At 44.0% G+C, this 14,535-nt stretch overlaps 1 protein-coding gene across 1 annotated transcript in view; it reads left to right on the plus strand.

Annotated features, from left to right (window-relative positions):
* The first annotated feature begins 7,162 nt into the window (after nt 1-7,162).
* LOC146976121 (fibroblast growth factor 12-like) overlaps nt 7,163-14,535 on the plus strand; it is a 62,768-nt gene continuing 55,395 nt past the window's right edge. The window contains exon 1 of the mRNA XM_085795639.1: nt 7,163-7,654. Within this exon, the coding sequence (XP_085651765.1) occupies nt 7,627-7,654 (28 nt within the window). The 5' untranslated portion in view covers nt 7,163-7,626. The remainder of the gene's footprint in view (nt 7,655-14,535) is intronic.

The raw sequence follows: 14,535 nt of genomic DNA on the forward strand, positions 1-14,535 counted from the left end.
ACAAAAAAAAAAAAAAACTACAAAAAAACCCACTTCTCCTCTCAATGGTGGACGTCGTGTTCGTCCTGGCTCTGAAATGATGTATCATTTCATTAGACAGTGTCACTTTACCGAGGAGCTGTCATACTGTGCATTTTAAATATGTGTGTTAACCAGTGGAAAAGCAGGATGTACACAGTGATACTGCAGTAATACCTGAGTTCTCAAACAGTTGAGTTGACGGCTTTGATCGTGGCCTGACTTCAGGTCCAGGACCTGCTAAAAGCACCGCTGGATGTCAGTGAACAGAAGGTTTAAAGTTCCCGTGTGGGGTTTGGGGACAGTTGTTAAAATCAGGTTCAAACTGACCTACAGACCAAATACACACCTTAATTGTTTTGCTGTTCACTCACAGAACCTCTCTGAAGGAAAACTGCTGATGTGATAGTTGGAGTCACATACAGACACATACAGGCTTGGGGCACATTGGAGACACGACATGGTGACAGTATGGTTCTCCAGCAGTTTAGTCTCAGTCAGAGCTGAGAGTGTGTGTCAGCTGCGTAACACTAAACCTAAAGCTAATGACTCACTGAAGGTAAAATACAGAGTTAGCTTTGAGCGTGCGTGTCTGTGTGTGTGCGAGAATGAGGTGTGAAAGCAGACGGTGTTTCTCTCCGGTGAATTTAAAATCCAGCCTGTCGGGGAACACATCGGACAGCGTCACTGTGTCCTCAGCCTGACTCTGCCACTGTTCAACACTCAGGTGAATCCGCTGCAGTGTGACCGTCATCTGTAGATTGTCACAGAGTCTCTCTTTACGTGATATCACTGGCATCTCTCTCCACTGACTCCCCTCACTCTCCTCCATGTTCTTTGTTTTGATCAGAAGTGATCGCACGTGTCAATATGCTTCACTGTTTTGTTTGACCTACTGTGTTTTTTTTTAACCTAACTTTTTTTTTTCTGAATATTTTTTATTATGTTTTGATCGGATGGAGATTCAACTCATCTCGACCAGCTCAGGATGTGAAACCATAGATGTTTAATTAATGAAGAGGTATCAGAAACGTTGCAACCTTTATTCTAATGGCGTGAAGCTCAGGGTGGGACGTCCCATCAGGCACACCATATATTTCGAGCGTCCTCATTCCTTGAAGAAATGGCGCCGAGAGTGAGTAGGACCGAGCACGTCTGCAGTCCTTCTGCCTGTTGTGAAGGTCCTCACCAGGAGCTTGCCGTCATATCCTCCTCCTGGTTGCATCCCACTGCCTCCCTGATCTCTCTCCAACAACTCCAACTGTCTCTGTGCAATCAATGCCACAGTTTAAAGCTCTGGACTCCAAAGAGCCCTCAGCAAAATTCAATGCAAGACTTCTGCTTCTGCTAGTGTAGGTTTAAACAGTAAAGATCAGATCAAAAGCAAGTATCTGGCTGGACCTAATATTTATTTAGTATCAGCTAGCTTCACTGTATATTCTCTCCTCTCTCTGCTCACATATACGGTACTGAATTCACAATAATCTATCAATCGTCTTCCCCTTATCCAAGGTGGCTGCAGGTCAAACACTTCCAGACTGGTCCCCTTCCCTAGAAGCATTTTCTAGTTTCCCAAGTCAACGTATAAGAGTCTACCCCAGGACCTGATGATCATCCAGTGGCAGCTGCCAGGGAGCCTCCTAACCAGATGCCTGCACCACCTTTCTTTTATAAAGGCAACAGAGCAAATAGTGAATATGTGGTCAAGTAGAAGCTGCTGACAAAATTCAGCTGGCCGACCAATGATGCCTTATTTTCTTTTTGATTACAATATATTTGTGTATGATTGTCATTGCCAAGGGGAAGAGAGAAAGATTGAGAGAGAGAGATGGAGAGAGCGCAGGAAGAGCCAGGTCAGATAATAATAATAATAATGATAATAGTAATCATCAGCATTATGATAATAATAATAATCATGATAATAATAACGTCCCAGCACCCCCAAAGCTCTGATCCCAGAATGCCCCTGGGGCTCGGTCCTTTGTCCAGCCAGAAAACTGCAACATGATACTTGGCAAACAGACATCTGTTGTTGTGTGCTTAGGGCTAAGCATCATGGGAGTTGTAGTTGGTCCTGAGCTGGTGGTGTTGAAGGTGAATCAGTCCCGGTTTCTGTATTTTTGTTGTAACCTTACCCAAGCATTTCCAGAAAAATGCCAAATAACCTACAGACATCTGACTGGCAATGTAATCTCCATATCCCCATCCTCAAGTGCAATTAGTGAAAACACACACACACACACACACACTCGCACTCACACACACACATACATACACATACATATCATGTAGCATTAAGACTAAAAGACACTAAGAGAAGTTGAAACTGGTTGTGAGACACAAACCAACCACAGGACACTAACAAACCAACTCACACACACATACATATACACACACACTCTCAGAGGTTTCTCACACCATAAAAGTGCCACACACTCCTGCTCGGTGGAAATGTGATCAGTGTGTTGTTCTTCTGGGCATCGTGACCTTTGACCTTACTCCTATCTCTGTTTGTTCAGAACCTTTCAACTGTGAGTTTATTTTCTCTGTATCTTGCTGCTCTGCTTTGTTCTGATGTTGGATTTCTTTATGCAATGTTGACTTGGATGGTTTCCCTTCAGATGGCAGCTCCTCCCCCCTCTGTGAAGGTTCTCCACTATATTTCACTGTACAGTAGAATCATCATAAAGTCTTTTAACCAGAGGCTCTGTGCTTGGTCACTTCTGTTCATAAAAACTCTGTCTTGTAATCAGTTGTCAGTAGCTCTGGACCACACACAGTAAAGTTGTGGTTCAGCAGTGATGAGATGACACGGGGAACATCTGCTTCCATGGTGGATAGTCACATTATCCTGCAGGATCTGCTCTGAGGCTCATGCTGATCAGCACAGGCCCAAGTTATGAATGACGACAGTGTCCCTGAGCAAGGCACTGGTCCCCACAGAGCCAACATTAACACAATTTTCAAAGAGGTTGAGAAGATGCTAATTCAAAGTCGGATTTTTCTAGTGTGCAAGAGCAACACATTTGAAGTTGTTTTCAGACAAGAGACTATAATTTGCACAAAATGATCCAGTATACACTTAGTTTATTTGTATGTATAGGTATAGGACTTGTGCACACAATATTATCTACCATCTTGTATAAAACAGGTTTGTGTGAACAGTATATAGATTTTGTGGCCACAGGATAATGACTTGTTTTCACAAAATAATTAACCTAAGGAAATGAAACATGCATACACAAGTAAAAAAAAATACTAGATTTGGATGTAATTAATTTACGCAATGCAAATATCAGGATCAAAACCCAGTCAAACCCACTGGGAGTCTATAAGCCAGTTCACTGATGTCCCCCTCACTGCCACCAGGGGACACTAGTGAGAGGCCACAGGTGAAGAGTGGGGTCCAGTCAGTGAGGAGGGAGCTGTGATCTGAAAGGCTACTGCTGGTACAAACACATTATCTCCTCCTGTCATGTGAACCACTGGTGTAAATAGCACTTGATAAAATAATTCAAACTGCTGTGTCATTGTTTCTCTGAGCCTCAGTTCAGTTCACTGTCAGTCCAGTTCAGCGTTGGGTCAGCTGGTGGTCTCAGCTGGACTGCTCTGTCTCTGTGACCAGCTGGTTGCCGATGCAGTCCAGTCAGGATTCGAACAGGTGTTCAGTCACAGTGTCAACAGCTCCACCAGAAGTCTTCACTGTGTTGTAGAGACGCTGGGTTTCTGAACATAAACGTACCAACATAATAAAAGCAATGAAACTACAGAGGACATATATATGACCAAAAGAAGAACAAACTGACCAGCCCTTATGAAGGCTGTTCCTGGGGACGTTGTATAGCTCAACTGGTAGAGCAGGCATCCCATAAACACAGGCTTTAGTCCTTGCTGCAGTGGCCCCGCCTGGTGGCCCTTTGCTGCGTGTCTTCCTCATCTTCCTCTGTCTGAGGCATCATCTGCTTTCATGGCTGCAGCTTTATGTTCCTCAGCCAAATGAATGAATAGCTACACAGTGAGTTTGACTCTGTTGTCTCTCTTATTGAACTCACTGATAAAGTCGACAAACAGAGGAACCAGGGTCACAACGGGCAACAAGGTCAAGTCACATCAGAAATCCTCTGTCCTCAGTCAATTAGGTTATTTATGAACTTTTTCATCACATCTTTTTACCGTGTCACTCATTTTACTCTACATTAGTGTGGCTGATAGAGCTGGTTGTATTGTATACTCTTTATTCACACCATCACGAGTGTGGACAGGCACGGTGTGGGCTCTAAGCTCGGTGGAGGGATACGCCTATGAGACGGTGACTCTGCTTTACTGCTTCCTGTTGTCTCAGCACCTGTCCTCCACCTGGTCCCTCTGTTCTGCTCCTCGTCATCATCAGACCAGTTGCCGCGCCAACAGGAAACCATTCATCGCTCTCCAAATATAAATGCAGCATATGCTGTGCACACACACACACACACACACATACAAAAACACACAAACACAGTGCAGTGTGTGCTGCTGGTCAGACAACAAACACATAGCTCCCTGGTTACCTGCTGGTCAGTGACAGATGCTCCGTCCACTGAACACAACAAAAATGATAATGAAATTGAATTGGATTGAACATTATAATAGTTTGATGGGTTTTAGATACTGAGACAGTGTTTAAACAACTAGCAATGTGTAAGAGCTGCACATATTTAAAAAAAACAATTAATCTTGAATTATCCCAAACATGATTTAATTCTAATCAAAGGATTTTCCTGTTTTGTGGTGACATGATACAGATACAGAATATAGAAGTTTCCAAAATAACACTGGATACATGTTTTATTCTCTTTTCTTTACAATGTTTACTAATCTCTATATTTAATCAGTGTTTCTTATTCTTTGTTATTATTGCACAAAGGAAATAGGTTATAATTAAGCCAGGACAAGAGGAAATAAGAGGAGGGAAACACACAGAGGTACATAAATATACAAATATTAACACATTAGTGTCAGAGGTTTAATGGAAAATATTAATGAATTTCTGAGCTTTTTTACTCTTGTGTTTGTGACCTCAGCAGAAAATTCATTTTTTTTAAGAGAAAATGTAAAAATGTAGGAACTGATTTGGCAGATTTCTGATTGTACACAAATAATATACAATGTAGTATGATAGGGATAAAGAAACATGAACATGGCTGCTATATTTCCCAGTCCAATCTGTATTGTATTAATTCTGTTATGTGATGATGAACCATCCTGCACTAAAAAGAACTTGACAGCTGTGGATATACTGAATATGGTCAGCCTTTTTGTTTTAAGTTGGTGATATGTGAGACATGTCTCCATTGTTTACTTGCAGATACAGTAGTAAATGTTAATATAAATTTCAAAAAAGAATAATGCACTGTAAATAATCTTCCCTGTACAAACTGACCTGGATTTTCTGAAACTGTCCCATAAACAGCCTGCAGCGTGAAAGTGTTGAAGGGAATAGGTTCCAAACCTGGATGCACAGTAACACATGATGCACCCCCCCCCCCCAATCTGCTCACACATTCATCACCTACATGTAATAAAAAAAATTGCATATTTTATTTATTGTGGTGTCTTGCATGGATGAATGTATTATAACTGCAAAAAGTCATGGTGGGTACCTACATTAATACTAGAGTGTTTGAGCCAATACATAGTAGCCTATAATAACTGTTTTTGTCATTGACCTGTATTCAACATGTGAGCTTAATTCAAGTAGCTACTGATAACGTTTTTCAGGGTGTGACGTTACCAGAGTCACCTCCTTGCAGCAGACTTAGTGCAGTGATCCATGAAAGCACCTTTTACAAATAGAAATGTAATTGAGTGGTGTGGCATGAAATATATTGAAAATAATGGGCTATTTGTTCAAAAATGTTTAATTTGTTCCGCTATTCCTCTCTGCCAAAACCTGGGGGTTTAGTTAGACTATGAGGGACTATTACTGGTCAGAAAATAAGTAAGACTGATTCAGGCTCAACAGAGCAGCTCTCATCCATGTCATGATGTCTTGTTTCCTCTCTTTATTCTTCGGCCTCAGATATCACACATCACGACTTTTTCTCGTTATAGGACACTGTAAGTTTTAGAGTCCCTTCACATCTGTATGTATTTATACTCCATTTACACATGTTAAAGTCAAGAGCTGTTCTGCTCTAATGTTTTTAGTTTAACTCATGGTGATGATACAAATGTCTGTTACAGACTCATGAGGAGCTTGAAAGATGCTGCTCTAATGAAAGACACTCTGCATTATGGTAGTTGTTGGATCCTGTGTTTCTGGAGGTTGACACATATTAGTGCAGATTTGTCCACTTCTGCAGATTAGATTTAATAAGACAGCTCCATCATAGACGAGGATCACTGAGCTACTGTGGGACTGATGTAGAGGGGTTTGTATTCTTGCACCAGAGGCCATAGCAGGATGGAGACCCTGCACCGTCGGGCCCTTACAGGAGTACCAGTGATCCAGATTTATCTTGGAGCAGGACGAAACAAGATAGCTACACAGTGATAGAGAACAGAGACGTCCCGATATATCAGATGGTCTGGACCCGACAGAGACCTGATCTCAGCATCATGGACTCGGTCTGGGAGACAGAAGAACTGAGGCAGGTTCTCCAAGATGCTGGAACAATCTGCCTGCATGACAAGAACCTGAAGAACTGTGAGCAGCAGGTTACTGAGGAGAACCGGAGCTGGTTTAGTGGCAAAGGAGCATAACACACACACACACACACACACACACACACACACACACACACACACACACACACACACACACACACACACACAGAGTTACAATGTTACTGATGATGCAAAGACTGGAGATGGTGTTGGAGTCCCCATTTGTGTGTGTCACAGGTTGCAGGTGACACATGCCCTGCAGTGATCCCCCCCCCCCCCTCCACACAGGGTCCCATCATAAATGATTTGAAGGCTGCCATCCTAACATAATAAACATGATCTTCATCTTTACCATCTTTACCATCATCATCGCCATCATCTTCATATGTCACCTTAAAAACACCCCCGGTGATGACGTCACTGTGCTGTCCTGGCTCGAGCTGCAGCAACACGGCGCGGGCAGCGAGTGAGCGAGAGAGAGAGAGAGAGAGAGAGAGAGAGAGAGAGAGAGAGAGAGAGAGAGAGAGAGAGATCAGCAGTAGCGCGCGGAGACGGCACAGGTGAACGCACGAGCCTGAACGTCCGCAGGAGCAAAAGAGACAGAAGGAGAAGAGGAGAGAACCGAGGAGGCTCCCAGAGAAAAAAAAAAAAACACCGCGGTTTGCTTCTGTTTTTATCCGCGTGGGTCGCTTCCTCCTGCTGCCTCCCTCCTTCCTCCCTCCTCCTCTTCATCCTCTACCTCCTCTTCCTCCTCTCTCCCGCCGATATCGATCAGTTGATCAGCGATCAGATTCTCTCCGGCTCGACGTTCGTTGACTCTACAGCTGACTCAGGAAGGAAGAAAGGAGGGATAGGATAGAAAGAACGGAAGGAAAGGAGAGCAAGGAAGGAAAGTAGGCAAGTGGATTTGTGACGGGGGCAAGAAGACCACACCAGCCGCACCGCACCGCACCGCACCGGGAGATGGAGGGCAAAGAGAAGGCACCGGCAGGTAGGATGGACGGAGGGAGGGAGGGTGGATGCTGATGGAGGGATGGGTGGAAGTTTCCTGAGAATAGAGGGATGTATGGGAGGAAGTTGGTGCCTTTTTTCCGTGGAGGGGAGGTGGGTGGAGGGGTGGAGATGTTGATGGGATGGAGCAATGATGGAAGGATGGATGGATGGATGGATGGAGGGAAGGAAGGAAAGAGGGAGTGATGCATGTTGGGTAGAAGTGTACTGCGGTATCCTGCTGCCCTGCCTGCCACTGCTGCTCACATCCTGAATGCAGCTGCACTGGAGCTTTTAGGTGTGGTTATTATGGGATGGGGTGCAGTGTGTGTACGTATGTGTGTGTGTGTGTGTGTGTGGCTCTGCTGTGTGTTTGTTTTTAACCATACGCCTGAAATGCTGAGAGCAGGCTGATGCAGCAAAACACAAAGGGAGACAGACAGGTGGGCTGAGGGAGAGACAGGGGATTAAGAGACAGAGACAGAGACAGGTGAGTAGACAGACAGACAGACAGCCAGACAACAGGCTGGACAAAGAGACAGGACGGTGTATAGGCAGACAGGTAAGACAAGGAGGTAAATCTGACAAAAGATTTGGACAGGGGGCAGTTAAGGACAGCGAGACAGGTACGAGGCAGAGGTGGAGAGACTGGTGAAAGCTCTGGCAGAGCGAGGAGGACAGGTACAGGTAGGATAGAGCTGAGAGACAGACAGGAAAGTTTGACTGTGATAAAAGGACTTTGAGAGAGACAGAGCAGCTGTGAGACAGACAGGAGGTCAGAGAGACAGGTGAGATTCTCCAAAGGTAGAAACAGTAGAGAGAGACAACAGCACAGGAAGACAGACAGGCAAGTCTGACACATGGTTACATTATTTTTTCCCATGATTTTACCCACGATTCACAGTCGGGCCTGGTCTGCACCAGTCAGCACTAGTTGGGAACGGTCAGCATGGCAGGTAGACGCAGAAATCTGTTAGTGTGTGATGGGGTACAGACTCAAATTGGCAAGTGTGTGAGGTGAACTGACCCCACCAAACTTCAGTCGCAGCAATTTAAACATGTTTGAATTTTTTGAGCCGACTACAGTCAGGTATGTGTGTACTGGTTACCGACCCAACTGCAAACACATGTCGCCAACAGCCAATGAACACAAAAAAACTGATAAACGCCTCTAGACAGGTGTGTCGGAGAGGACCGATGATTTTCTTCTTCCTGCTTTTATAGCTTGCTTCTTAAATATACATATCCTATATTGGCAGATACATTGATGAACTCTATTTATCTCATCGTTTAGCCTATTTATGTAGCCTACTAATAGGGTCTTGTTGTGTTTCCATGATGTCTTCTCAGGGTGTGTTCTGATTGGCCCATGTTGGCCCACTTAATCTATTTAAGATGCTCCCCCAGTCCACACCTGAATACTACCTGATTAAGGTCTCTTTGTGTAATCCCAAATAAAAATGAAGACAGTGTGCGGGAGCTTTAACTCTTTTAGTCAACAGCCAATGAAAAAGAGTGGGACACAGGAAATAGCGTCAGAAACCAACGTTGAGTCCTCCACAACTTGATCTATACCTGTTTTTTTTTTCTTTTTAATGGATTTCTCACAGCAGATAGCTGCGCAAACAACATGTCATGTCCTCCATGTTTGTTTACACTGCAGCTCACAGGCAATTCGCGGGCGGTTCGCTGCTGTATGTTGTTGGCAGGACGCTAATAAAGCGAGCTGCAAGTTAACTCAACTAACCGCATCTGTGAAAATCACTAAACATCTGCACTCCTTAAACTGTCAATCCCACAAGAGCTTTCACGAGGGTTTGGTGCATTCAGTTGGTTTCAAGTCCTTTCTAAATCGGCAATGACTGTGAAAATCGTATTGTGTGTTCCCAGCTTAAGAGACAGGTCAGTTTAGAGACATAAATGATAACAGAAAGACAGCAAAGAGTGCAGACAGACACATTGACAGGTGACACAGAGACAGACAGGACGGAGGTGCTAGTCAACACGGTTGTCATGGTACAGGTAGGAGGGTGGAGAGACACAACAGTGTGGTGAGACAGACAATAGATTTGGACAGAGTCTGTGATGCTGTTGTATGCAGTCCGCATTGACAGTGCTGTAACTGACCACAGTCATGTTGTCAATAAAGATTATTTGAATTTGAATATGGGGGACTGATGGGAGAGCAAACAGCAGGAGCGCAGAGAGAGACAATTCAGAGACTGTGAGACAGGTGATGCAGAGGGACTGGTAGAAGGGGGTAGAGAGAGAGACAGGAGGAAGACAGAAGAAAGAAGACAGGTTAGACAGGTGGGAGGCTGGGACAAACACAGACAAAGCAACGGTGGCAAAATGTCTGAGAGACAGACAGGGACAGGGCCGTCAAATTAGAAGATTTGAAAGCTGAGGGGCAGCAAACATCATATAGAGAGAGGTGGGAAACCTAGAGACAGGTGGTGCCAAGAGATGGATATTAGGGCTGAGAGGGAGACAAGTGGGACAGACAGTAGGACTGAGAGAAAGACAGGAGGGCCAAGCAACTGAACGAGAGACAGGTGGAGGCTGCATGGGAGATAGATATGAGGCCTGAGGACAAAGACAGGTGAGGCAGTAGAGAGGCAGATGGGAGGACAGATGTGATTCAAGTGTGTTTATTTGTGTTTGGGTGTGTCTGGAAGAGGCCTCCATGATGCTTTCTGGGAGTTCTAGTCTAGTTCTAGTTCTCTGGGCCTGGGTCCAGATGTTGAAGCTGATGTTGAAGCCAGGGGCCAGTCACCAGTAGAGGCAGCTGGTTTGATTCCTGCTGTCTGTGGTGTATGATATTGTCTCACCCTCATCATGTTGTTAGTTGACGTCACAGCAAAGTGTTGTCGTGTCTCTCATCTTTGTCACTGTCTCAGTGGAAACGGTTATTAGCAAACTGTGAGGGTGCACGTAAGCATCGAGCTAACCTCTGCATGTTGCTGTTGACAGCAGTAAAAACAAGACATCAAACAGAAATGTACAACACATACATCAACAGCGGCACCAGACTCATCAACTAGTTTTGACAGGAACTGAATCTGACCTCTGACCCCTCTGCAGTGCATAGACTGTACATGTGTAACCTGCTAATCTGTGCTGTTGCTGGCAGATGAAGGACTTAATAATTATGATTTTTGTTTGAATGATCCAATATATTGATTATTTTCAAATTCCCCTACTCCACATCCTAGCCAGTGTAGGTCACAGGACTGTGGTCAGGATGGATACAGACCCACACAGGTCACAGACTGATCTGAGATCTGTTTCATGTTCGTTGTTATCTCCAGCTGAGAGATGTGAGTTGGTGGGAGTAGAGTGAAGAGTGTGTAGATTCTACTGTATCCGGTCTGAACAGCTGTGCACATCTGTCTGCAGCTGTCAGCCTGATGAGTCAGTGACAGATTTTACAGTGGATGTTGTCACTCAGCTGATGCAGCTGTTTGAGTTCATTTAAAGCTCCATATGTGTTTAATTTGAAGTGTTGATCCACAAGAAAATGTATTTGTGGTTTAAGAACCAAAGACCATCTCTTCTGACTGTCTGAGTGACCCAATAAAAATCCAGGAGATTTCAAATAAAACTGTGAAAGGTACCAAATCCTGCAAGGTTCGATTTGGTATAGTGGGCGTGGCTTGGAGCATGGCTAAGGATGGTTGTTGCTTTGTTGTGACATCACAAAGTCACAGTATTGTAAGTCCTGACAGCTGGTTCAAGGGGCTTGGTGTCTAAATACAGGCCGTGTGCATTTTTCTGTGGACTTAAGCTTTAATGCTTTCACAGTAATATAGAACTTAGAGCTGCTTTATAATCACACTACCCATGGACATCTACCTTTATACTATGGAGCTTTAACATCTTCCTTTATTATAAACACTTTAATATAAACATTTACCTTTGGAGCTTTAAAACATGTAGAGATTTTTAATTATTATTCCTGTCTAAAATACAGATCTGTCATGTTTTTTTTTTTTGTTTTTTTTTCATTTGCCAAAGAAAATAAAACCTTGATCCAAATTGTTAAAGGGACAACGAGGAGTTTTGGAAAAGCATGCGTTTTCACACTACATTTATGAGCCTTCGCGCGCACCGTAAAATTCTTTGACCGGCGCAAGACAGACTCATGTTTTCATTCATCAATAATTAAAGCAGATATCAGTGGAATGTTTTTGTTAATATAAGTCCTAAATAGTCCTATTTTCCGTCAGCAATCACTTACATGAAGTATTTCAGCCTAAACACGAGTCTCTCCGTCACTCTGCTCTGCTGTAACCCGAGGAGAAAATTTTCCTTGTGGGATACAAGTGTTATCCAATGAGGAGAGAGAACGGCATGAAGGGCTGTGTGTGCAGCCAAGGGATGCGCGTGAATGTGGTGACGTAGCACGAGGACCAATTGATGCCTGACAAGGGCGGGGGCTGCTAACTCATGGTGCGTTCAAGGAAACTCGTACTTTGTGTTTTTCCTTCCTGTGAAGTCATACCAGTTCGATCTGGTATGAGTTCACGGGTCGGAAGTTACGAGAGGTTCAAAGAGGTTCACATACCGTCGTAGTTCCGACCATAAACGGCGATTCGGCTGCGTTATTCTTATGACTCGCCACGAAGGAAACGCCACCACTAATAATAACAAAATAACGATAGAGACAGAACGATATATTTATCGAAAATGGGCCCATTAACAAGTGTGGGTAGCGGAGATTCATCCACATTAACGTGAGACTTTTTTATAACCGAATAGAAACTCCTCGTTGTCCCTTTAAAGGACAATTCCAGGCGAATTCAACTCGGGGGTGTATTTTCCTATCATTTTAGGTCTAAAAGAAGGAATCTGAAGATTTTCAGTTTAATCTCTCCCGTTTTGCGGTAGTTGCGTCTGTCCCCGCATCGCCACGGCAGCAATGAATGGGAGTGGATGTAAGTTCCGCTGTTTAGGCTGTTTCCAGCCCTCAAAGCCGCAATTTTTTTCCACAGACAGCGTCAGATGGCTACTCAAACATGCACCGAGAAGTTTATTTACTTCAAGCAAGCCGACATGTTTGTAAAACTAGATCTAATTCAAAGTCTCCCGGAGTCTCGCGCGAGCCCGAAGTTGCAGTGCTGGTGTATTCAGGCGCAGTGGGAGCTACCGCTTGTGTCATAAACACAGGAATATCAACTCTTTACTTGCTTCAAGTGTACATTTTTTTCCACAGACAGCGTCAGGTGGCTACTCAAACATGCGCCGAGAAGTTTTTTTTACTTGAAGCAAATCAAGAGTTGATATTCCTGTGTTTATGACACAAACGGTAGCTTTTCCCATTGCATGTGAACACACCGAGCACGGCAACTGGGTCTTGCACGAGACTCCGCGAGACTTTGAATTAGATCTAGTTTTACAAACATGTCGGCTTGCTTGAAGTAAATAAACTTCTCGGTGCATGTTTGAGTCGCCATCTGACGCTGTCTGTGGAAAAAAATTGCGGCTTTGAGGGCTCTAAACAGCCTAAACAGCGGAACTTACATCCACTCCCATTCATTGCTGCCGTGGCGATGCGGGGACAGACGCAACTACCGCAAAACGGGAGAGATTAAACTGAAAATCTTCAGATTCCTTCTTTTAGACCTAAAATGATAGGAAAATACACCCCCGAGTTGAATTCGCCTGGAATTGTCCTTTAACAGCTGAGCCAATTTGTGAGGGTTCACTTTGAAAGAAACAGAGGTACTCACTGGTTGTATGTGGAAGAAATCTAGATTCCCATGCTGAATTGGTTCGTACAACATTGATATTCACTTAATGTAACTGAATCCTTGTGGTCATTGTGGATTGAAATCAGATGAATCAGATCAGTGCTGATGACTACCTGTGGGCATTAGGTTTCATTTTATATACAGAGCTGAACTTAGCTAATAAATAATAAATGATAATGATCAGTGCCAGGGCTCATTTTAAGTGTTTTTATATACAGTTAAAATCCAAATATGATTTACCACAGTTCCACTCACACTCAGTCACAGATCTGTGTCTCTGTTGTTTCCATCACACATCTGATTACAAATAAATGTACACAGATGGTAGTGATGCATTATGTCAGTGGAGAACAGAGGAGGCTGACTGTGGATGTATGAGTGGATCTCCACACTCTGCAGAAAGGATATGTGTCAATTTCACCTTCCCCTCCAGAGGTTTGAGCAGATTTCTGTCTCTGATCCACATCAAACTCACGTGACTTGGTGTGAACGGCATCTCACTGTTGGTGTTAAAGCCTAGACCGGAGTGGTGTCCTTCGGCACGACACTGCTCCCTGTGTCTGCAGTGTCTCTGGACCGTGAGAGGAGGCCGAGTGGAAACTGTGCTGATGTCAGTGAAACGTCTGTGATTCTTTAAACTGAAGAGACGAGAGTTAAAAGCTGGAGTGAGTCAGCTCTCTGCTGTTCATGAGACAGCTCATAACATAAACGCTGTATAATACCACTGCAGCTGTGGCTCAGCACAAGCTCCAGCTTGAGCTCTGTTCAACGCACTGATAACCGCTCTCTGTGTCTCCTCACGTTCAGGTGGAGACGACTTCTCATGACTGTGCACTAAATATAAAGCGGCTGGTCAGATCAGCACATTGAGCTGTGGTGTTATAAACAGGACTTGCGTCACTGTTAAATCCTCTCTGCATCAGTTGGAGTCTTTTACTGTGGGGGTACAGGTTAACATTTCCTGTGCTATTTTCTATTTTTGCAGGTATCTGATTATCTTCTTGATTAATTGATGTATTTATAAAATGTCACAAAGCAGGAGAAGAACCTGTTGTAGTTAAAACTTCCTGCAGCCCAGTGACATCACATTTGTTGCTTTGTCCAAACAAAGAGTTGAGGGCGGCATCGT

This window comes from Trachurus japonicus, chromosome 13 (genome assembly GCF_045865225.1).
Source record: "Trachurus japonicus isolate A0001 chromosome 13, Traja_1.0".
In the NCBI taxonomy this organism is placed as follows: domain Eukaryota; kingdom Metazoa; phylum Chordata; class Actinopteri; order Carangiformes; family Carangidae; genus Trachurus; species Trachurus japonicus.